The 24,144-nt window shown below is 38.4% G+C and overlaps 2 protein-coding genes across 2 annotated transcripts; both read right to left on the reverse strand.

Moving 5' to 3' along the window:
• Positions 1–7,156: 7,156 nt before the first annotated feature.
• On the reverse strand, positions 7,157–10,203 carry LOC133015638 (gap junction alpha-10 protein-like). The gene is made up of 2 exons (XM_061082884.1): positions 8,767–10,203; positions 7,157–7,195 (listed from the first exon to the last, which is right to left on the reverse strand). The coding sequence occupies exons 1-2, from the start codon at positions 10,201–10,203 to the stop codon at positions 7,157–7,159; spliced, it is 1,476 nt and encodes a 491-aa protein (XP_060938867.1).
• Positions 10,204–16,416: 6,213 nt separating this feature from the next.
• On the reverse strand, positions 16,417–23,915 carry ankrd6a (ankyrin repeat domain 6a). Its single transcript, XM_061082926.1, has 14 exons — positions 23,766–23,915; positions 23,575–23,673; positions 23,296–23,394; positions 23,036–23,134; positions 22,407–22,505; positions 21,997–22,074; positions 21,743–21,847; positions 21,428–21,601; positions 20,701–20,826; positions 20,368–20,520; positions 19,849–19,962; positions 19,182–19,470; positions 17,003–17,370; positions 16,417–16,602 (listed from the first exon to the last, which is right to left on the reverse strand). The coding sequence occupies exons 1-14, from the start codon at positions 23,913–23,915 to the stop codon at positions 16,417–16,419; spliced, it is 2,139 nt and encodes a 712-aa protein (XP_060938909.1).
• Positions 23,916–24,144: the final 229 nt, after the last annotated feature.

Below are 24,144 nucleotides of genomic sequence, written 5' to 3' on the forward strand. Positions count from 1 at the left end.
TGAAGTCTTTTTTTTTCATTTTTTTTTTTTTTTTTTTTAATGGATGACACAAGCGCTATCAGCAATACTGTTCAACAGATATTTTTGGACTGGTATAAAACAGAAGCACTGGGAGCTTTCTTTCTCCTCCTCCTCTCTCTATCATCTCAACTCTTTCTTCCCGTCAGCTTCCCCAGTTCTCTCGTGCATCACGGGAGGCCAAACTCAGGAATTCCACAGAATGTTCACTAAAGTCCCTGTCAACATGTACATGCACTTTACTTTATGAGTCCTGTCTAATCTTGATCATTATTGTTGGTGCATATGATTGATTTGCGATAAGTAATTAGCAGTAAATAATTCACATTTGACCTCAACCTGTCTGCTTGAGGAAGGAATGGGTGAACATATTGGTGGATATGCCCTTTAGCTTCTTTTCTGACAGTGAAATGAGAAGATGATACCAGTTGCATGTCTGTGTGTTTGGTACAGTACAGAGCTGGAGCCAGAACATGGTTAGGCCAGATTAGCATAACAACTGCAGGCAGGGGGAAAACAACTTGTCAGGTGCTTTGGCAAGCACTTTTAATTTTGTAATTTATAAAGGCGAGAATCTAAATGTCTGCTTGAACTTTTGATATTTCTGTTGATATAGTATTATGCATTATATAATGTTATCTAGGAATAAGAGATGGATATTTCTGGAGTTGTGACTGCTGTCAAACCTTTGGAGAGGATTTTATGTCTTGACGATACTGTGTCTAATTCCCTGCTGAATTATTTACTCTCGTTTTGATTCATGGTGTTTCTATATCGCAGCTACTACAATAGGAAATCGGACAGTTTGCAGTTTGTTCCAGGTGTGAAACGACTTTCCCTTCAATTATCACCTCACCTGTTGCCCGTAGGATTGGGAGAAGCAGTTGGAGATTTCTCCATTTTCAGAAAGGAGGCCCACTTCTCCCTATAACTAAATGGAATGCAGGGCAGATAATGGCTGATTCTTCTAGGTAATTGTCACTGGTGCAGCGTCACTATTCTGATTGGGTTATTGGGAGTTATTGAATTGCTTGATAAGAAAAACCTAATGTGTAAAAGGCTGCTAGGGAAAATAACTAGGTTTATTCTCTTGCAGTTGTATTATTGGATTGTATTTATAGTAGACTTACTATCTTGGCTCTGGTGGGTTGACAGAACTTTTGCTCTTTTCATCAAGAGGGAAATGTACAGACCTAATTTCCTGATATCTCTGACTAGAAGTTTTGTTGAAACTGTGCTGCTTATAATTATATACTGAATATTTATTTTTAACATGGCACATGACTTTACTGTCACTTGGCCCAGCTTTTGCTTACCAAGAAAGAATTCTGATAATTATCTCCAACCGAAACCACAATTTGTATGCATCTTTTTTGTCTAGTTGTCTAGTACTACGTTATTATGTCAACTGATGGTAGACATAACTTTTCACTTTTGGTGGCATAGTCAGATTATCTGTTCCCTCTGTTTGTATGCAAAACTAGGCTTACCATGCCCATCTTCTCACCTCACTCAAAGAGAGAAAACTAAATATATTTTCAAAAATGTTGGTCTCATCCTTTAAAATAATCAACAAATGGTTCAACATCAAAAAGCTTGCTTTTTGTGATATGACATAAAGCTTCAGTGTGAAGGATTTACTGGTATCCAGCAGTGCGACTGCATATTACAACCAACTGAGTACCTCTCCCTAACCCCCCAGTGCATATGGGGAAACTACTGTGGCCTTCAGGTATCACAAAAACACATAAGTCCCTCTCTAGTATCAGAGTTTGGTTTGTCCTTTCTGGGCCACTGTAGACACATGGTAGTGAAACATGGCAGCTTCTGGGAAAGAGGACCTGCTCCTGATGCGGATATTAAGGGCTAATTTTAAGGTAATAAAAACACAATATTTCTTAGTTTCAGGTAATTTTACGCTAATGAAAACACAAATTTCCTTTTTGACTATAGATCCCCATGATTCCTACACACTGGAGCTTTTAATATCTCAAGTGTCGCAGTAGTGACACAGGACTTTAAAGTAAAATGTTACCAAAGGTGTGCATTTGAAAAAAAAAAAATGTCATTATGCAACGTTTCATTTAAAACACTCCACTTTTACTTTTTCTTGTACTCAGAAGGACATTTCTACACATTACTTGTCTGCCTTGTTTCATATCTGTGCTAAGAGATAGAACATTGCAAAACATAAGCACTGCCCCTCACCTCCAAGAGGTTACGCCTAGCACTGAGCAAACATGTCCAAATGAAGGGCCACGCCAGTGCTGATATGCATTTTTGCTGACCATTTTCCAAAGCATTCTACCGTGGTTCTAAGTTGATTTCATTCATTTCACTTTCCATGAAAATCTACATGCATTTTGCTCTAGTTGTTGTAAAGGTTACATGATATTCATGACAGGTTACTTGTTTTTTATTTTAAAGTTATTGTATAGGAACACCAGAAATAATGTGTGTGAGATAAGAGATTGATTTCAATCAGACCTTTTCATTTTTTTCAAACTTTATTGTGTTTTAATTTTTAATGGATGATTGCCATTTTTGTCTACCCAATATCACATTATGACAAAGTAAAAATGGGTTTTTGGAAGTTTTTTGCAAACTTTAAGTTTTCTGAAATAACACTAAAGTAACGATTGATGTATCTAAAACATTCCTAAAGATGTGTGTGCTCCCAGGAGCAGAGTGACCTCTATCATTTTAAATGGAAGAAGTTTGGAACAAGTAGGACTCTCCATATTCGGATATTTAGCCAAACTGAATAACATAAGAAGGACCTTACTCAGGGAGGTATCGGTTTAGCCACTTAATGAATGGAAATTTCAGTTTTTTATTAATTATTATTAATCATAATATCAAGAGTAATGTGGGCAAAAATGGCAATTTCTGCACAATAAAGTGTGCAAAATGTGAGGGTGTCTGAATACTTTCTGAAGCCACATATACAAATATAAATGAATGGAAAGCAACAGCTGCCGTAAAACATCTGCAGCACCGTGCCATGCTTTGGTAAATGGACAGTAAAAATGTGAAGTATAAATGATCCCTTTTAAATTTTAAACATTCTGGTTTGGTTGTTTAAATAACTGTTTAAATAACTGTTTAAATAATTTATAAGTGCTTTTTTTCAACCTATATATTTATTCTCTTAAAAGTAGCAAGAATTTATGTTTGTACTTATGGCAATCATGTATTTAGCTACAATGTTCTAGTGTTATAGATAAGACAAAAACCCAGACTAAAAGTATTTGGTACAGTATATCTGTTCAAACGCAAACACACACAATGTTCCTACTGACCAATCAGTATTCCTCATAGTGTATGGTATGAAGTTCAAAGCTCCAAACAAACACACTGGCGAATTATTGATTCAGGGAGATGCCAAATTCATCTGCTGTTGAAAAGTCGATGGTGATGCACGTGGCAGGGGTGAGTGCTACTGCCGTCTGTTTTGTTGCTTCACTGTCATCTGCACATTGGAGCATGTCGACAGCATTTGAATACTGAATGTGTTTGGGCTTCTTTCTCCCATCAGGGTCAGGGTGGAGTGGCTTTTAACAAAGGAAGGTCAAACAGCAATTTTAAACTGCAGTTGACAATATTTCATGCAAGTTGATTTTTAGGAACTGAACCTGAAAATCAAGAGCTGCTATTTCCCCTGTGTGATTTTGTAAATGTCAAACTATTCATTTTGATGAGGGGTATTTAAAAACAGCCCAGTACATAAAGACAAATTGACCATGAAAGAAAAATGAACTGATCACAATCATGACAGCAACATGTTAGCCAATGATAATCGTATTAGAATGTACTAAAGTACAAGTACACCGAAGAACACTGCTCACATAATTTTCATAGACGTTCATTTCTTCAGAACTTTATTTATTTGTACGTGTTTGGTGGGGTGGGTGTTTGGGGTGGGACGTGGGTGGGGGTGGTAGAGGAAATTGCATAGATGTAAAATGTAGGTCGCTACCCTTTCTTAGAATGGATTTATTGATGGTTGTAGTTTGTTATCGTTGAGTATTTCATGAAAAAAAACAAGTCCTAATTTACAAGTCACATGTACTTAAGTTGTAATATTTGAACTTAAAGGTGGAGCGAGCGTGTTTACAATTTTGTGTCTTGCCTGCTCTTCTTGTTTTGTAAAGAAATAATGAAGATCGGAGAATTAATTTGAGTGTTTCAGACTTTGAAAGAATAAAATGAATCTGACAAGTGCAGCTACAAATTCTTGCCTTAGAAGTTACAGAGGCCAAACTATCCACTAACTGAACAAATTATTTTTTTTACTTTCTACTTTATTCAGTAGAAAGTAAATATTCATAAAGGTTCTTTTTGTAAGAAGTATATCTCACCCTCTGGAAATATGGAGACTCAAAGTGTTCAGTATTAAATAAAACAATGTTATGAATCACAAAGATAATAATATAAGATCTCTCAAAACATAATATAACCATGAAACTGTGAGACAATTAGAGTTTTTTCAAACATTGTGTGAAATAAAGCGATTTTTGAAATGAATCTAATATCAACGATGAATTGTTGTTCAGATATAAAATAACAGATAAGCTTTAAATGTATTTTAATGTATTGTTTTATTTTACAGTTTCATGGATACATTATAAGTTTTGTACGTGTCTTTTTATTATTTTATTTGTTTCACAGCATTTTATCTATTTCTTTAATGTTGCCCACTGTGGGTCTCCATATAGAAGCCAAATTCTAAGTTAAGTGTCCTCTTGGAAGAGATTTGTTTCAACATGTATTTGGTTTAATGAATTAGAGGCATTTCTACAGTTAAGTTAAATACCACAAGGAGTTACACTTGAGTAAAGATCCGAATGATGCATCATATGGATCAGCTTTTAATCCTTCTACACAAAACTGTGCAAAAAATGTGAACATGGGTGACAAGGTGATGCCAAACATTAATTTGCTAATGTGTTTTCATTTTTTGCAACAGTTTTTATATTTGTAGAACATAAATTCCATGAACTTATTCTGTGCCTGACTTTTTAAGTTTACCAGGACAACATGTTCCCTCACTTTTCTCTTCATGCTACGATGCAAACAAAACACATGCTGTATTTAAATGGAGCGCTGCACATCAGAGATGTTTACTGAAGTTGGTTGCTCTGCATTTTTTTTCTGTCAACTGTGAGAAGCACAATATTCCTAATATATGGAACAAGATTAGACCAAAGATGTTAAACTTTGAGGAATGATCACTCATCATAATCCTGTTCACAACGTCATGATTTTGGGAAAGAGTTAAATTCAGTGTTAAATTATAAATCTGATATTAATGTTCAGAATTATGCCATAAAAATCTATTTCAAATTCCAGAAATGCTTTATTTTTACTAGTCAGTCTTGAAAGTTCCCTCTAGATCTCTGAATCATTACCTTTCCCGTACGGGACCAAAATTAACTGGAGATTAAAAGGTTTGCTTGAGTCAGGTGATTCTTCACATTTTTTAAATGTTTGCAGAGGCTCATTATTGTTGCGTGGCAACGCTGAGCAGATTTTTAGGAACTGACTTCACTTGCAACTCCACCACGAAAACAAAACACTGACAGCAGCAAAAGTTGTCACTCTGCCCGTTGAGTACCAAACTGTACTGAGATAAATAAAGACACATCTGCTTAGCTGACGTTCAAAAAGCTTATAGTTTGCATAAGGGTCAGCAGCAGTAATGTAGGCACTGCCAAAAAAACACTGGTATGCATTGCCTTTTGGAAATCATGTTGTGTCTCTAACAGGTGCTGTGGGTCTGCATGTTTTCAAAGTAGCAGCTGCTGCTTTCTCCATGTTGAAGCTGATCAGAGGAAAATCCTGTAGACTCGATTGAGAACCACACTGTCTAACTCTATATCCTGCCATATAGGTCGGACATCAGATCAGTAATGTCCACAAACTCAAGACTGACGTAGTCATCTTTTGGTCAGTCAAAGAGTAAAAGATGAATTTATTTTAATAGTATATTTGAGTTTCCAACTTTCCAACATCTCTGAATGCAGCGCTAATCTAGGCCCAGCAGTTACTACTTTAATTCTGGTTATCAGGGAAGAATTTTCCCTTGTGGATGTTAGTGTTTTGGAATCAAATGCCTTCAACTTTGCAATGACAACATGATGGCAGTACTTATTTAATCCAATCTGTTTACAGAAAGAGTCTCAGATTGTGATTTAGGTTTTTTTAAACCTCTGTTGAACAGACTCTTAACACTTATCTACCTGGATGATTCAGCATACCTCTTTTTATGGACTGTATGATAGACATGTAGAAAGTTTCTGTGATGTGTTTCTAACTTTTTACAGTGATCATTGTATTTGTAGATTTTGGTGAGCCATTTCTCACATTTCCTTTTTTTTGAGTACATGCAACATGACTGTTATTTGCAGATTCAGCATTTTTGATTTCCTATTTTTTATCTTTGAATGTTCAAATGACCTGTTTTGTTTAGATTTTCTTTGTAAATATTGTGCAACATGTCACGTTTTGTTTATTTCATATGACGGTTTTAAAGAAGAAAAAAAACACAATATGTTCAGGCAATTTTTGTTGAGAATTAAAACAAAAAGCATGAGAAGTCTATGTTTGGGTGTCGCTGTGTTGATTCTGATGAAATCTCTGCTGAAAAGATGCTGTTTTGTTAAGAAGCATTTAATCGGAATATAATATAAAGTTTATCTTGTAATTGCTGTATATAAATGACTATACAGACTATACACACATTATAATCAAGTCTTTCACTTTAAGAAAATGTACTTTAGGTCCATGTTACAGTAGCAGACAGATCCTCTGATGAGATGCTCCATAATCTAGTGTTGTTTCTGCACAACCTAGAAATTCAGCCAACACATGGAATGGTGTCTATATTTTTTTTTTTAAGACTCCATTCTGTCCTTTTAGTAACCACATGCAGGCATTTTAAGGTGCTTCTAAACCAAATATCAAATACTTGGCTTTGGCTGTCTTGTCGTGGCTGTTCTGACTAGTTTTGGCCCCATGTGACTTGATTGGTGGATCAATGTTGATGGCTGGATCACTGATACAGTTTCCCCTCTGTTTGTGAACCAGCTGGGCTGTGGAACACAGCTCATATGGGCATGATGTTAGCCTCATCTCTTCACTTCTTCATGATAGAGGAGATATCCAGAAACATACTCTGAGAAAAACAAGAAGGCATAAAACACTCATTGTATACCTGCAATCCACGATAAAGCAAGCACATCTTTAAATATTTATCCATGAAGCCATTACTACATCTGTGCATTTTATGTACACAAATACACTTAATGGCACACTTTCACATGGGGGAACAATATAAACAATGATATTTAAACCCTTAAGACCCTGATTTTTTTATGGAGGAAGAACATATGCCAAACCATAAATTTTGCCTAGTTATGCAAGGTTATATGTGAGGTAGTAATACAATGTTTTTGTATATACAAAACAACATTTTAAATATATAGAGAGTTGGCTGGTAACATGAAGAACAATTCAGACATTACAGATCAATGCATTTCATCACATAACATTAACATTGTGTTTGGGGGGATGAAGGCAATATTGTTTGAGAGAACCATTCTTATTTACATATCTCAGCAGTTGTCTTTGACATCCCTTAAGGTGGCAGTCTGAAAAGTTGCAATTTTACAAATATTTGTTAAGTCACTGTTAATCGCAAAATTAAGTGACACCAAGTGACCGATCTTAAGTGGTGCTGATGAAAATACTGCATTATTTACATATCTGTAATATTAAGAACATTAGTTGTGTGTCTGTCGCAACATTCTTGGGAATAAATTATGCCAATGAGATTTCTTTTAGGAATAATACCCTACGTAGAATGCTAAAATCGTCATCAGACAACAACTGATGGGCCATGAGGTTGGTACTCAATTATGTAGCTTCTCATTAAAGTTTAACTCGTGAAAAACAAACTTTTATTTATTATGACTTTATACTTCCTGTGACTAGTTTAATAGTGGTTTATTGTTGAACTCGTCAGTATTTTGAGGGAGAAAATTACTCCCTTAAAATGACAAGAGTCTGTTGTGGAGGTCGTCATATGCCAAATTGTTTTTGTGGTTCTGGTAATTCCTTTGCACAACAATTTGAGAATGAATTAGTAATCGCGAGAGTTCGAGTTAGTTATTAACTGTAAAATATATATATATATATATATATATCTTATGTACAATATTATGGAATTCAATGTATTTTTTGAACTGTTAAATTTAATATCAAACACATCCTAAATTTGCAAATATAAAATATGTATATCTTTTTATTTATTTATTTTTTCCATCACATTTTTATTTTATAAAATATGTTTATCTTTCTAATAAGCTTTGATCCGTTTTGCATTTCACATATTTTATTATGGTTATGATCAAAATATGATTAATTAACTTACACAAATAATATTAGAAACAACTTCTGTTCTGTGACATCACCTCAATGCTCTTTCTTTATATTGCAAATTTCTTCTTTATTTTTGTTGCTGTTTTTCCTTTTTTATTAAATAAAGCTTTTATCTGATTTGTCAGATCTGCAGGCCATTATCTCAAATTCCTTCAGAGCAGTTTGACTTCTTCTCAGTACTTCAACAAAGAACACTACATCTACACTGGCTGCCAGTCTGTCACTTCTGGGCCCTGTCTGGATAAACAGGAAAACATATGACTTTATAACATTTATAACACAAAATAATATTTTGTCTTTACTTGCCATTGACATTCTCCGGCCTCCAGCAGGTGGCATCATGGGCATGTCTCCCTGTAGGGAGCCTAATTCATCTGACTCCTCTGAAGAATGTAAGGAAGGGCTCATGGAGTCACTGATGGAGGAAAAACTCTCAGAGGGTGGTCTGATCATGAAGCTGGTCTTTCTGGGGTTGGGGATCAGGACCTCACTCCTCAATGATTCCCGACGCTCCTCCTCGTTAAGGTCTCTGAAACTGCTGGGTCTGAAGGTGTTACCAGATAGGAGACCCTCCAAATGGCCTGGGTGAGGGTGTTCCCCCTCCTGGATGTCCGCAAGATGGCTTCTTGCACTTCCCTCTGCATTGGATACAGCTGAAGCCCAGGGAGAATGGTGGTCCACCATGGTTGTGTTGCCCTCTGGACGTTCATTGGTTTGGGGGGCTTGCATTGCACAGATCTGGCCATATCTGGGTGGCATCCTAGGTTGGGGGCAGATATAGATGGTCTGACTGTGTCCCAGATGAGCCAAGCTGTTATTTCTTTGTGCGTCCTGGTTGGCTTTGAGCCCAGTGCTGTAATGAGGAGGCTTCATATCCACCTCTGGAATTACTTTGAACGTCTGAGTCAAAGGCCCATTGTGAGGTGATAAATTGCTCATTACACAAAGGTGTGGTAAGGATGTCTTCTTTTTGGACTTGTAAATCAAACTGTCATCTTCAATGTATCTATCTCCATACAGTGCCTGTTTGATTTTCCTGATGCCCAGGTGAGATATTTCCAGAATGTTGAGGAAAAGTGACACACCAGCAATGGCGATCATGAAGACCATGAAAATGGTCTTCTCTGTGGGCCGGGAGATGTAACAGTCTACACTGTTGGGGCAAGGCAGCCTCTCACACTTATACAGTGGCTCCAATTGGACACCATAGAGTAGATACTGGCCCAGGATGAAGCAGACCTCCACCACAGAGCGTGTAAGGATATGGATGATGTAGGTTCTCAACAGAGATCCTCTGAGAGGAGCCTTCTTCACCCTCCTCTGCTCGTCTAACCTTCTCAGCTCCCTCTCCATGCGCTTATGGTCATCCAACGCCAACTCAGCTTCATCCAGCTCCTCCTTCAACTGAACTCGTCTGCGGTGGCGTTCCTTCTCCAGTGATCTGATGCAGTAGAGGGCATGGCCCATGTAGACCAGTGAGGGTGCGGACACAAAGATGACCTGCAGGACCCAGAAGCGAATAAGGGAGATGGGGAAGGCACAGTCGTAGCAGACTGCCTTGCAGCCAGGCTGGTCAGTGTTGCAAACAAACTCGGACTGCTCGTCATCCCAAACATCCTCAGCAGCAGCCCCCAGGATCAGCATGCGGAAGATGAAGAGTATGGTGAGCCATATCTTGCCCACGATGGTGGAATGAATGTGGACCTCTTCTAGGATGCTGCCCAACAGGTTCCAGTCACCCATGGTCAGCTTCTCACCACTTCACTGCCACATTTCTTAAAACTGTGAAGACACAGCATGCATGGAATGATTATGATAATGTTTCTCATTGTTTGATGTCTGTTTATGATCATCTTGTCTTTTTATGGTCATTTGGTTCCTTTTTTACCTGATCTCTTTGACTTTCAAACAAGAAATAGTAACTCCCTTCATGCAGAGGATCTGATAACTGGATCTTTGCTCCATAACATTGCACTTGGTGGTTTAGTGAGTGTAATGTGGCAATATAGCTAACAATGAATCCAAAAAAGCTAGAAAGACAGATAATCCGACAAGTTGAAAAAAGTTTTGCCAGATTGGCTAATGCATCTTCTGGAGATGAAATTGAAAGTAGGTGCTGCAGTAACCTCATTAATAATGGCAGAGGCAAAGTAAATGTGCATAAATTCTGAACGGGGCATTGAACCAGACATTTGGGTTGTAAGCTGTTGTGGATTTTTTCAATAGAGAGTTTTGGCTGAATGTTTGTATGCTTCAAATAAATTTCGCTGACCTGGATCCTTGTTTAAAATCTCGCTGACATCACTGCTGGTGTTTGAACCCATATTTCGGGTGATGTCGCAGTTCCAAGATCTGGGTTTATTTGAGATTTGGGTATGGCTCTCTCAATCCCACTAGTTCCTATTGAATAAGTAAATCTGAAAAAATAAAATAATGAATAGGTCTATTTTTTAACTATGCTGTTTTCTACCACAGCTGACCACTATAGTCTATAGCAAAGCTTACTCAGAGTATTTGTTCTGTGCTGCACCTATTGTTGGTCTGTAGTACTGTAAGTATTTCTGGCAGAAGGATGATGTATTGGGTCAAAATAAACTAAGAACATGCAATCAATGTAGAATATTACCTGAATTATTCTCTGTGTCTTGAAAGACTTCACGCTGAGAATCTCTTCAGTTCCATGCTTTCAAACATAACAAACCTTAATAGTCTACATTCTATATATATATTTAACATGACTTATTCATATCATTCAGGTTGTTGTCTGACAGAAAAACATGATTGTCCATCATGACAATGTAGAAATGAGCCTCGTCCAGACCAAACAGATGTGGTGTGGCATTTTGTTGCAACTTTATTACAACAAAGTTTCAGTGCCATTAAAGTCCAGGCTTTATTCAGTCAATCCTTTAGCTCTCGAAGCCATCCAACAACATCACCTCAGTCTACACTTAGTTCATAAGAATGCGACTTAGCTCCAATATTTTTTAAGGGTGCATGTCATAACACTAAATGGCTCCATTCAATAAATAAACCATTTCAGCAGCACTTACATATCACTGGTATGGGTTCCCTCTTTGCCTCTTGATGCCCTGCATCATGTGTCTAGGAGTGGACAGTGTCTGCATGGCTACCCCATGAAGCTGTTTTGGAGTTCCTCTTGCGCTGGTACCAAACTCCGGTCCACATTCCTTTTCTCTCGTCTGTCGTTGTTTCACTGTGTATGTGTGTGTGCTGGTGCTGCCTGTGTATATGAGTGCTCTCCCGTGTAACATGTAGGGTTCACAGGATGTGAGTATTGATTGCCTCCCGACGGGACAATGCCCCCCATCCCCCTCCCCTCTCCCGTGCCAGCAGTACCAACTCCAACCAGTGCCATCAATATCTCCCTCTCTGACAGAGTGATTTGATATTTGTTTATGGCTGGTTTTTCACATAGGACCCGCTCCTGTTTCCGTCAAAATAAAGGTGTTAGAGCCAGCAGAGAGGCCTTTATATTTAAATTGACCACTCGAATGTGGCTAATGTGGTTTAACAGATCATTTCCTACCTGCCTTCTTGCACAAAGCATATGGGTATGTTGGGTTTATATGTGCATGACTGCCTGGCATCCCTGCTGTGTACATTCAATCCAACAAGGTCTGTACAGGGACAATGCCACATGTGAACAATTACTCAATAGTGAAAAAAGATTGCCAAATTAATTGTGATACCCATTGTGATGGGTATGGGGATAACATCTGGATTGTATTGTTAAAAAATAACCACATAGTGACAGTAAGGTATTTTTCTGTTTCTATATTCCCTTAAAGTTCAACATTAGTGAACTTTTTCACTTTTTTCAGAGACTGAGATTGATATCAATGTCATATCTGTGTTTTATGTATCTCGTACGAACCAGGTCATCGTAAGCCAAACTCAGCATAAAGGCTTGGAAGTCTGGCTGAGCCTGGCCAACTTCAAACATACAGCCTACACTTTGTTCTGATGACAAGCTGTCTTGTTTGTTTAATCTTTACTGAAAAAGAAATTAAACCATAGTATGTGGTTCCAGGGCAAGTCATATGTTGGATCCATTTCTTGACAGTTAACAGTTTATCCGTCTGCTAGTTCTCCTCAGTAAAGCAAGGTTTGCCGGTGAGGTTTGGGTTTTAGTTTTGGTCTCTAACCATGGCAAAATCTCGGCAACAAAAGGACTCCATAAAGCTGCCCAGTCATCAAATGAGGTTCATTAACTCCACTAAGGACAGCTTCACTGAAAAAAGAAGCTATCATTATACAATCATATTAGCAGACACAAGGTTGTGACTTGCTTGTTACTTACATGTAAGCTTATTATCCAGCTTTGGTTACCACTTACAATTTATAAATGTAACTATGGTTAATGCAGGTGGACCAGAAATAGTTAACATTAACCATCAGTCAATGTGAACACTTCCACACCCCACTGTCCTATCATTGTATTTTATACTTTTTATCGCAAACACATCAGTTCAGTTGTTTATAGTGTACTGAATATACAAGGTAATTTAGACCAGAATTCACTGCTGTATGCTTACAGTGGCATGACATTGGCATGAGTTTTTAGCATATTGAATGCGGACACTATGCTGCTCAGGGAGGCCTACATACCCCCTCCCTCGGCGTTCAGAGTAAAGCAATAGTACATATTACTGGCTTAATTTTACAGCCTTGGTGCTTGGCTGCATAAAATGACCAGCTGTGCCTGGAGGGCCTTTAATTAGGTTTCCATCGCGCTCTGACAGAGTCAATGTAGCATTGATTTGATTTTCCCTTCAGAAGCTTCTGCCGTGGTCACTGAGGGCAAATGCCAGATGTCATACCAGGATCATTAGGTTACACAACCAATGACTGCTCTGCCCGACGGACTGAGCTGTGAGGGTAGGACGTTGTCCAATCCGTCTGCTGTTGTTTGACACTAGGCCTAAACTCATCCACGTGATGAGCTTGATATCCTTATGAGGACTTTCAATTAGTTCATTAAATCCAACTTATCAAGAAACTAATGTAACTATGTACATTTAAGGACCTTTTACTTTACTGTTTCCATTTTACGCCAGTTCATGCATTGAATTACTTGCTACTGGACTAAATGTATTTATTTAACAACTCGTTCCGACTATGCAAATTTGGATTTTACATACACAATTAACAATAAGCTTAGCAAATGATGCATTCAACTTCCTGACAGTACCGAATTATTGCGTCTCATCTCCATTCAACAAGCTCCATCCCAACACAAGTAACAATGACATACTGCTTACACAGATTAATGTATCCCATCATTAAAATTTACAAATAATACAGTATCTGGTATTTATTTGACAGCAAACAATTAAGAGATAAAAATTAAATGTCTGAGAAGTCTGGTAGAGAAGGATATGACATGCATCAAAGGTCGTTAAGCAGATTCAAATTCAAAATCAAATACATTTAAAGAGTTAAAGGGTCTTTGGTTTTAAAACTAAATCACATGTTCCATTTTTTTGATAAAAAAAACATAATAAAAACAAATACCCAAGTTTTGGTTCTGCCTGACTCTTCTTTTTTATTTCTCATTTGGAACAGGTAGTGAGGCAGTGGGCAGAAAGGATTTAAGCATAACAAGTTAAAATAAAACCCAAGAAAGTGGATATAGATCTATAAAAATACAGAATCTACCAGGGTAACATTAGAAGACAAATAAAATAAATAATAAATAAATGAATACATAGGCTACATAAATACACTTCTTGTTGTTGGTTGCACCATCAGTGTGTAAATTAAGTGTCACATAAAAGCATGTTGAAATGCTGTATGAATGTTTGTTTGGATGGTTGAATCTGTGACTTTCTGTCTAAAGCACTTTGAGTTGTTGTTTAGACTACAAATGTCTCATATAAACACTGTAAATTTACAATAACAGCATAATTACTTATAAGAGGGCTTATCCAAGCAGTGTAATCTAAAGTGACCAGCAGAGGTCACTGTGTTGTAGATGAACACGACAACAGATTGAAGGAAAAAGGTGAGTTACTGTTGAATGAGCAGCTGAAAACTGTTTTGTGGAAAGATTTAATTTGCTGTCAAATGAAATTAAACAGGCTTTTAGTGTCTTAGTTTATGTCTTTCATTTCTATTTACATACCATATGTAATCCAATTATGTCATGTTTCTGATGTTTAGAAAGCAAACTGCCTGAATATGGATCAGCATTGAAGAGACTGAACATTAGATAATATGGGATTAGCTACTACCACATACTAACCTCTACAATATTACCCGTTACTGTGTCTATTAACTGTTTCATGAATGAATGGAGAGTGTAACCATAATACGGAAGCCCTATACGAACATGGAATCATACATCATATTTCCTTTGTTTTCCTGAGATAACCCGATAATTCATTTTCATTCTCTTTTTCTCTCCCCACCAAGTAATAGAAATTGTTGTTTAATGGCGTTCCATAGTACTTTTTATAGTAGGAGTTTGGGAAATATTGACTTCAAAGCAGTCCGGAATGCTGTCACGGTTTGGATGGAGAGATGGACCCAAATGCAGAAATTATAAAGTAAAAGGTAATTTAATTAAATAAGTATTTAACAAAACAAACAAAACATTAACACTAAACAGTAACAAACAAAACACGAGGCTTACGCGGGGATACAGGAGATCAGGAGATCATGAAAGCACCAACACAGACAATCCGACCGAGGACAAAGGGAAGACAGAGGCTTAAATACACAGGGAAGGGAGGGGCAATTGAACACAGGTGTAACACATGAGGGCAGAGGAAGACAATCACCGACAGGAAGTGAAGACAGAAACAACACACAAGGAACAGACTACAAAATAAAACAGGAAACAGAAACAGAGTGCAAACATGAAAACTCAAACAAACAACAGAGATCTACGACACAGAAAATACTTTTACAATTAACTTAAACATGCACTAAAGTGCCAGATCCTGACAAATGCAGCATAATATTGTGGTCAACCAAGTGGTAACCCATCATGACATATGAACTAAAGCCTCAAGTTTGGCATTTTGGCCATTCCATCTTGTGTTAAACTATGCACACCTTTCTGTACCTGAAACCTACTGCCAGGGCCGGTCTTTCCTACAGGCGACATAGGCGGTTGCCTAGGGCGCCCCTCAGAAGGGGGCGCCCAGCAAAAAAAAAAAAAAAACCCTTTTTTTTGTTTTTTTTTTGCTGAGCTGAGTTTTTTGCGCCCCCTTTTATATCTCCAACCAATATCTACCGATCGAACGCACGACTGGACAAGAGGCAGTTACGTGGACGCTCCGGCGCACGTACCCCTTTTTTTTTTTTGCCACCGCGCGCCCGCCGCCCTTGAGTGTGGTGGGCGCTCCACACTCAAGGGAGCGCGGCCCGCGGTGGCGCGCTCCCTTGAGTGAGGGAGCGCGCCCGCGCGGGCCACCGCGCGCCCGCCGCCCTTGACGATGTTGTTACAAACATCGATCGGGACGGTCTGCTTGTCAATGCACCTCCACAGCGTGCATGCGTCGCCAGGAGTGAAGCTTGCCTAGAGCGCCAAATGTGCTAGGGCCGGCCCTGCCTACTGCACCATGCTTCTGGCGGCTCCACCTGAGAAACAGGTTGACAACACCTTAACAGGGTATAATCTCACAGATTTCCCATTATTCTGACCATGGGTATTTAGCTTCTTTGGACCCATATTCCAATCACTTTCAATAATCTTGCCCCTCAATTTAACAATCTGTTGAACATTTATATATTTATATACGCCATATATATATATCAACAATCAATATTGTCTAAAAACGAGACCGTTATACACAAAATAATTGACTGATAAGAAGGAAGCATTTGCTTTAGATTAGTTTATTGATTACTGAGTGGATAAATATTCAATCAAACTGAAAAAACTTAAATCCTTCTACTTTCTGTGTTGGTGACTGTGCGGGTGTCTCAGATGTCTGCATTCTCATTGGTGTTCAGCCTCTGAAGCTCCTCCTCCAGTGTGCTGATTCGTTGCATCAGCTCCTTCCTGTCCTGCTGGGCCCTGAGCTCGATCTGCTGCTCCACCTCCACAAGCTTCCTCTCGTACCAGCGCTCTAACTGAGTGGACACCGTGTCAAAGAAACGCTGGGTCACCTGACAGTAGAGGTATGAAGTTTGAAAGAATACAGAGCTTCCTTCAATGCTTAATCCGAATGTTCATCGGCACACACTTTGTAAATTCACACGTAACCAGTCCAACATTTTGGGAATTGTGCATATTTTCTTTCTATCTGAGATTAAGAAGAGAACATTGACATCTGTCTGTCTTTGTGTTAAGTTCAGCTGGGGGGGCAATTAGCTTAGCTTAGCATAAAGACTGGAAACCAAACAAACCCTCCATGTTGCCATCTATTATCTGAGTAAGAAGAATTTCTGATAGAAATGATGACTATACATAATACAACAGTGATCTGCTTGATTGACAGATTCAGCACAAACCTATTATTGCTCACTGTGGTGGCCAGTTCCTCATCCAACCCAGTAATACACTCACCTCCATAGCATGCAGATAGTTCTTCTCCTGGTTGAATGAGGGCTCAGTGGGTTTGATGAAACATTCCAGTGTTGTGGTGCTTTCATTGTGACTGTTTTCTTGCCTGCAGGAACTCATCAACTCTCCAAAGTGTTTCATGTGTTTCATGTCATGTCTGCGTTCCTGATGTGGGATTAGTCCAGGTCCTTGTTCACTTATGCTGGACTGACTGCTGCTGCTTGAGAAGCCCCCCTCACACGATGGCACCACTGCAGCTACGGGACTGTCCTGCACTCCTGAATGTTGCCAGATGGGGTCAGCAGAGCCCAGCGGGATGTCTCTGATGTGGCTGCTGGGTGGAGGAAACAGGGCTGTGTTCTCGTAATCATCTGAAAAAAGTGGGGTTGGAGAAAAAAATATTTCATCTACTTGACATAAAAGGAAAATAGAATATGTTCAATAAGTAATGTTGTCTGCAGGGGCGTTTCTAGGTTTCTGAAAGATCCGGGGCTTAGCCCAGGGCCAAAACGTAACTGCGCATGCAATTTTTGAAAATAATAACAAATAACAAAATAAACAATGTATGCAGTTTATTAATACCAATGGTAAAAATATAGATTTTCACAAACTTCCCTTTGTCTTAACAAAAAAGTGCCTCATTCATAAGCACCAACATTAAACATTTCGATAATAAATGAGTCACATAGTCATATATGTATTCTTCACATATTTGTATTAGTTTCACAATAGTAAACAATGTCTGAAAAAGTATACAATGCAGAAATGCAGAAAGATAAGATGTTTAAAAGGCAAGAGCCTTTTAAACATCTTATCTTTCTGTAGTCATGCGTTTGTCTTTGTTCATTTCTTTTCTTCTACAGTATATCTGTCTTTACTTTACACTTTCCATATTGTGTATACTTGTACATTTGTCTGTGTATTATTAACTGTTACTCTACATGTATTGTCTTTCTTTGTTCATTTCTTGTTTGTAGTGAACTTTTTATTTTCACTCGTTTCACTGTTTCTTGCTCCTTTCTTTGGACCTTTGTCCTTTGAGCACAAGTGGGTATCTCCTCGGTTTGACTTGGGCAAACCGGTCAATGACTTCTGGTCCATCACACTACTAGTCATTAACGTTAGCTAGCTAGAGCATTCTAGCTGCAGACAAAGTACATGATATACATTTGCATTCAATTATAACATTATATACATTTACCATAAGTAAGGTTTTCAAAACGTTTACAGACATTTTAATTACTGACATATAATAAAGACATTGTGAAATCTAGGGCTTGTGCTCACTACTCACCTGTTGTAAACAGTGAGAGACTGGCTGCTGAAGTGTACTGACGCACTTGTTGCTCTGTTCTCGTGCGGTAAATGAGGGGCGTTCAAGGACCGTCGGAAAGTCGATTTTTTTTCGATTTTTTTTTTTTTTTTTTTTTTTACCAAAAAATTAGATTCGGGGCTAATCAAATTAGATCCGGGGCTTTAGCCCCGAATAAAACAGCCTAGTGACACCACTGGTTGTCTGTCCATGGCAAATACACTCAATACACAAACAATTCATCATTCATTCAGTTTCAATTTTTTTTTAATTGCTCTCAACAAAGAAGCAGTTAAAATAGAAAAAACTCAGAATTTCTGACTCAGTCTAAGAGTGTGTGTTTATTGCAAGTCATCATTCTTCTTTATCTCACCCTTTATTTCATGTCATCTCTACAGTGTTTTCTAATTTATACTAGATATATATAAATGCAAACTAGATTTTTCATTGGAATTTTATGGAACTTAGTAGCTTTTTTGTGAATTGTTCCCTGTGATGTTCCTCGATGAATGTAGTTGGCTTTATTGACACTGGGATGGCTTATTAGGGATCTACCACACTTTTAGTTTCAGTGCAGTTTACGATTTAGAATTTTCATTTGAATTCATGCTGGTTTGCAACATAACTCATTTAAGTTAAATGGCCGCCCCAAAAAAAGGTAAAATTACTGTTCTTAATTTGTGTATAGTAGGCTACATGAGTTATCTGTTTAGTTACCTTAATCTGCTGTTATTGTTAATAATCTTCCTCTCTTTCTTGGGCAGTTTCAATCACAGATCATGGAGTGATAACAGCCATTAATACACTGATGAACACCTCTTTTCAAAACAGGTCATTTAACTGCAATGTAGAAGATTTTCTTGGACGTACCTGGTGACCTTTTCAGTCTCATTTCAAAGTATCTCCTCCTCCCCACCTGCTCAGGGTCCCCTTGGCCGGATTTTGTTGGCAGGATGTTGACATAGTTGGCCAGTGAAGTGCTGCTGTCACCAGATACCACAGACAGCAGGGGGAGTGATTCCATATCAGCGTCTGCCTCAGAAAGCTCCACAGATGGTGAAGGGAGGAGTTTGTAATACTGGCTATTAGTTGGGATTCTGACGTCCATGCCGTTAAGTTGAGACATCCACCACATTTTCAGTTCATGACTCACTGCTGCCTGCTTGAGATAAGACACAAAGTTGCTGTATGATTATGATTATATATATATAAATTATAAAGACGGCAAAAATTGGACCTAAACAGCAACAGTCTGTGGAGTGCCAAACAAAGGTCCAGTTTAATCTAAGAATTTCTATCTAGAATTTCATCGTTAAGATTGTGAGACAAATAACCCATTTCTCAGTTGCATTAGCATTGCATCAAATATATAAATCTTATTAAGGGCTGAGAATTAAATGGCAAGAATTCTGACTTTAATTTCATAATTCTGAGCTTTATTCTCACAATAATAATAACCCTCACAATAAAACTGGCCCTCCTATGCCATTTCTGAATGGAAATAAATCGAGGGTCAGCTGTAAGTAGTAAGTTATACCTGTGTCTTCAGAGCCTCCTCTCTGTCCTGGGCAGCTCGGCGCTCCATCCTATAAATTGTGTTCTTTCTCTCTGCTGCTGCTCTTTCCTCATTCAGCACGTTCAACACTTTAATCTGTCCAAACCAAGGAGTAGAAAAATCTGTTAAAACACTGAATCAACCAATTTGAACATATAAATCGTTAAATGTCTGTTTCACATGAAAATTTATGTTTAGGTTTGCAAAGGGGGAAATCCTTGTTAAGTTGTAGTAGGCCAAAACAAAACAAAAATAAAACTAAGTTGATACATTTTTCTACAATGATAATTTCCCTTTAATTGATGTTATCCAGTGATTCACTGATTAGTTTATAAACCCAATAGGCACACCTAAAGATATTCCATAGAAATTGTTCATATTAACAGACACTGGTGAAAAAGTTGGAAAACCCAAATGAGTTGAGCCATTATTTTATGGCACTGAAGGTGTAAAAGAAGTTTGAAACCAGGATCTGTTAGCAGAAATAAATGATAAAGAGACCTGGTGTCTGTTCCTTTGGTCCATTTTTCCCATTTGGCTACTGACGCGCTCCTGGACGTTGAGAATGTGCAGCATCATCTCCTCCTGAGTGGCTTTCATTTGACCCTCCAGCTTCTTCAGTAAGGGCTTACAGTGGCATCCATTGGCTTGTGCCTATAGAGAAAATGCTCAACATGTTAAGTTTTAACAATAAGATGTTTTAAAGCTCAGTTCCAAGCACTGTTTGATGAGTTTCGTGAAAATCTGCCCTGGTTTTGTTACCCGATTTAGAACCACTGCTTGACAAAAAAATGGTTTATGTTTGTAGTTTACAAAATTGCATTCGTCATTAACCTGTATAAGGTTGCCATCCTCATCACGGTACCGTGTGAAAAGCTGTGTGAAGCCATCATCACAGAGTAGATCTCTCTTATTGTGAAAGTCAGTCTTTCCATTTCTCGGATCATCTTCGTCCAAAGTCTTCAGAGGAGTGAAAGTAACACACTGTTACTAAAAACTGCAACTTACTTTCCTTGATAAAATTCCTATTTGTTTTCCTATGATTTGCATGATATGTGGTGGTCTAAGAACAAGTGGAAACTACAATCTGGCTATACTAAACGGGTTATCATTACAAGCCTAGCTTATTTAGTGACCGACACGAACAACTGCAAGAACATTTTCAAAGATCCATGTTATACATCACCTTCACTGCTAAGGCAGTAACTTTTGTAAATAAAAAAACAATTTTTAACATTTATTGTGTATGAGTAGACGTGTATAGTGGTTTGATTTTATCTCTATGATGAAAGAATAACGTAAATCTTGCATCTTTCAGCAGCCCAATCCTCTAAAATCAGTAACAGTCAACTTAAGAGGGGAGAAAGGATTGACTTGCAGCCCCCAGTACTGCAAATAAATACTACTATGTTTTCATACTCTGAGTCATAATATTTCAAATTGTGTGATGTGCAGGATATGAGACCAACTTTTCAATTACCAAAATAAAATAGCTGCCAAGCATCTGTAACTTTATGTGAGTTGAACATGCTGGTCCTAGTGCCTCCTGTTGTTCACCCACCTGCTTCCTGTCTCTTCTCCTGCAGTGGCTGTGAGCGTTGTCGATCGTGGCTGGGGTCTTCTGATAAAGCTGCTGCTGCTGCTGCTGTCGTCGCTGAGGCTGTCGCTCGGCTGCAGTTCGGCTCTGCATTTGTTCACTGTTGCGACATTCCTCCACCACAGAACAGCTGTCCTCCTTAGGACACACAGAATAAGGAAAGGCTTCTTATTAATTAAAAAATAAATAAATAAATATGAAATGTTAAAGATTTGATTTAAATTGACTAACGCCCCTACTCTCATGACACCCATCCTCATATGTTTAATAGTCTCTTACTTTATTGGGCAGTATTTCTACTCTGGTGACAGACTGGGATCTGCGCTCAGATATCAATCTTTCTCGTCGTTTCCTTATTGTTCTTCCTCTCATGAAGCAATGTACCTGAGGACATACCAATCATAAAGCCTGAATGCCAAACCACAATGCTACTCGTGCTATCAAACATGTATGGATTCAAATTATTTGTCAAATAAAGAAATGGGTGCTAATAAAAGATTAGCTGATTAGATTATAATATTGAGAACACTAACCTGAGGAGCCCTGGCCAGAAGAATTGCCAGCTCTTTATGATTGTTGTCTCTGGCCTTGTCCAGTGCTGTTTTACCTGCCTGGAAGGTATGTTACATACAGTACACAGGAAAACACACTGACATTTCATGACCTATAGCATCAATCCAAAATATTTCTCTCTGAAATATCCTGGATCTGGTTTGTATGACCTTTGGCAAAAATTGTTGTGAAATGACTCTCCCCTGAAAGATCAACTTGAGTCGTGCTGTAGGCACATACAAATACTTTGTGGTGCAGGTTTAGCCTTCTTATTGATGTTACTCTTGACATTGGAGCTTCAAGGTGGGTCAGAAATGGATGTAAATCTAAGATAGGTAATCAGATATTTGAGACATTATGTAAGGCGTTTAACTTGTAAAAGGGAACTTACATTGTTTCTGATTTTCCCATCAGTCCCTGCCTCCAGTAAGAGCTGAACTGTTTTCTTATGGTTCAGAGCAGAAGCCACATGTAGAGCGGTTTCCCCTCCCTACAGGAAAACACCGACACCAACCCAGTCTCATAGAAATTACAATTCTGTAAAACTAATATGCAACAGAAAATATGTTTTACATGTTCTATTAATGTAGCCTTGTTAACCTTTGTATTGGATAAAATGCAAATATTTAAGATGTACACAGACAACACTGTTATTATGTGTACTATTGTCTATGAGTATTCCACATAGATGGAGGTCAATGAAGAATGAACATTTGCAGCTGCATCTTGATCTTGTGGAGCTTTGGCACCTCATGTACAGCAGAACAGAGGTGAACAAAGGCCTCAACTGCCACTGGGGGGGGGGGGGGGGTTCCTTGCTCACAAAGGGGGAACCTAAATGGACCAGATGAACTATACGTGCAGATACATTCAGTTAGATGTGAATATCAATTTCAGAGTGCCTCTGGTTTTATTGCATTGTCAGTGTGTGGATTAAGGTATATAAAAGCTGAAACTGTAAATAAAAATACAGACCATAAAATCTTTCTGAATATTGTGATGATGACTGATATACTGCACCTGGTTTCTCTCTGTCACAGAGCACAATGAGTTTAACAGGATTTTCACCAGGGTCAGGTTGTTGTAGCGAGCAGCTACATGCAAGCAGGAGTCACCTACCTGGAACCAAAGCAGAGTTCTTTGTTTAGTCCTATACTGTTGTGAATTGTTCAACAAATCATGGTACAATACCTCGACAATCTCATAGTGACAGTCTGAGTCCAGTACTTTTTCAGTTTCTCAGAAGAGTTTGTTGTATTGTGGCATGCTGGACAACTCACGTTGCTCTTGGTGTCTGGGTTGGATCCTCCGAGGAGCAATACCCGAGCAGTCTGAACGTGTGCATTCTGACAGGCCAGGTGAAGTGCTGTGTTTCCTGCCTGAATCAACTTAATACAGTTACTAGTGTCGTTATGATTTCATCAGAGAGTTTTGACAGTCACTGATTATTTGTCACTCTTGTTAAATTATAAGAATTGTAAAACAAACAATATCCCTGTGGGGATCAATTAAATGTATGATTATTTTTATAATTATTATAGTAATTGTTATTATCCTACCTTGTTCATAATGTGCACATCAGCTCCTGCTTTAACCAGCAGTTTGACGCACTGAGAAAAACCATGCCAAGACACCTCATGCAGTGCAGTGTTGCCATCCTCAAACACATATTGGACACAATGCTCCAATTACAAATTGTTCTGTTGGTGAATGATTGAGTTTTGGAATGCTGAGTGTGCCCACCACTCACCCTGTTCTGCCGGTCCAGAGCACAGCCTCCCTGAATCAGAGCAGTCATGGCATCACTGTTTCCCACCATGGCAGCTTGGTGCAGGGCCGTCTGGTGACCTGAGCCCTGGCATAGTGATGTTGGGACATGCACTGGTGCTTGGACATTCATCACTGCTAGCGCACACACATTCACACATTTTCATGTTTTTTTTAACAACATATTATTCAACATGTTATTTATTAGCCGTCGTAACCAATGACTACATTCTTTTAGCTCTTGTTTAGAGCATTAAAACATTTGTAAATGTTTTGCTGTGCATGCAGCCACTAATAATATGACGTTTTTTTTGTTGTCAACAAAATGATGTTCAAGTGATGAATTTTCTGTATTATCTGTC

Source organism: Limanda limanda, chromosome 12 (genome assembly GCF_963576545.1).
Source record: "Limanda limanda chromosome 12, fLimLim1.1, whole genome shotgun sequence".
Lineage (NCBI taxonomy): Eukaryota > Metazoa > Chordata > Actinopteri > Pleuronectiformes > Pleuronectidae > Limanda > Limanda limanda.

Coding starts and splice junctions, on each gene's coding strand:
- LOC133015638 (XM_061082884.1), bottom strand. CDS start 10,203: ATGGGTGACTGGAACCTGTTGGGCAGCATCCTAGAAGAGGTCCACATT. Junction 7,196..8,766: donor GAGGCCGGAGAATGTCAATG/GCAAGTAAAGAC, acceptor TGTTTTTCTCAG/AGTATGTTTCTGGATATCTC.
- ankrd6a (XM_061082926.1), bottom strand. CDS start 23,915: ATGAATGTCCAAGCACCAGTGCATGTCCCAACATCACTATGCCAGGGC. Junction 23,674..23,765: donor CTCTGGACCGGCAGAACAGG/GTGAGTGGTGGG, acceptor TATGTGTTTGAG/GATGGCAACACTGCACTGCA. Junction 22,075..22,406: donor ATGGGAAAATCAGAAACAAT/GTAAGTTCCCTT, acceptor CATACCTTCCAG/GCAGGTAAAACAGCACTGGA.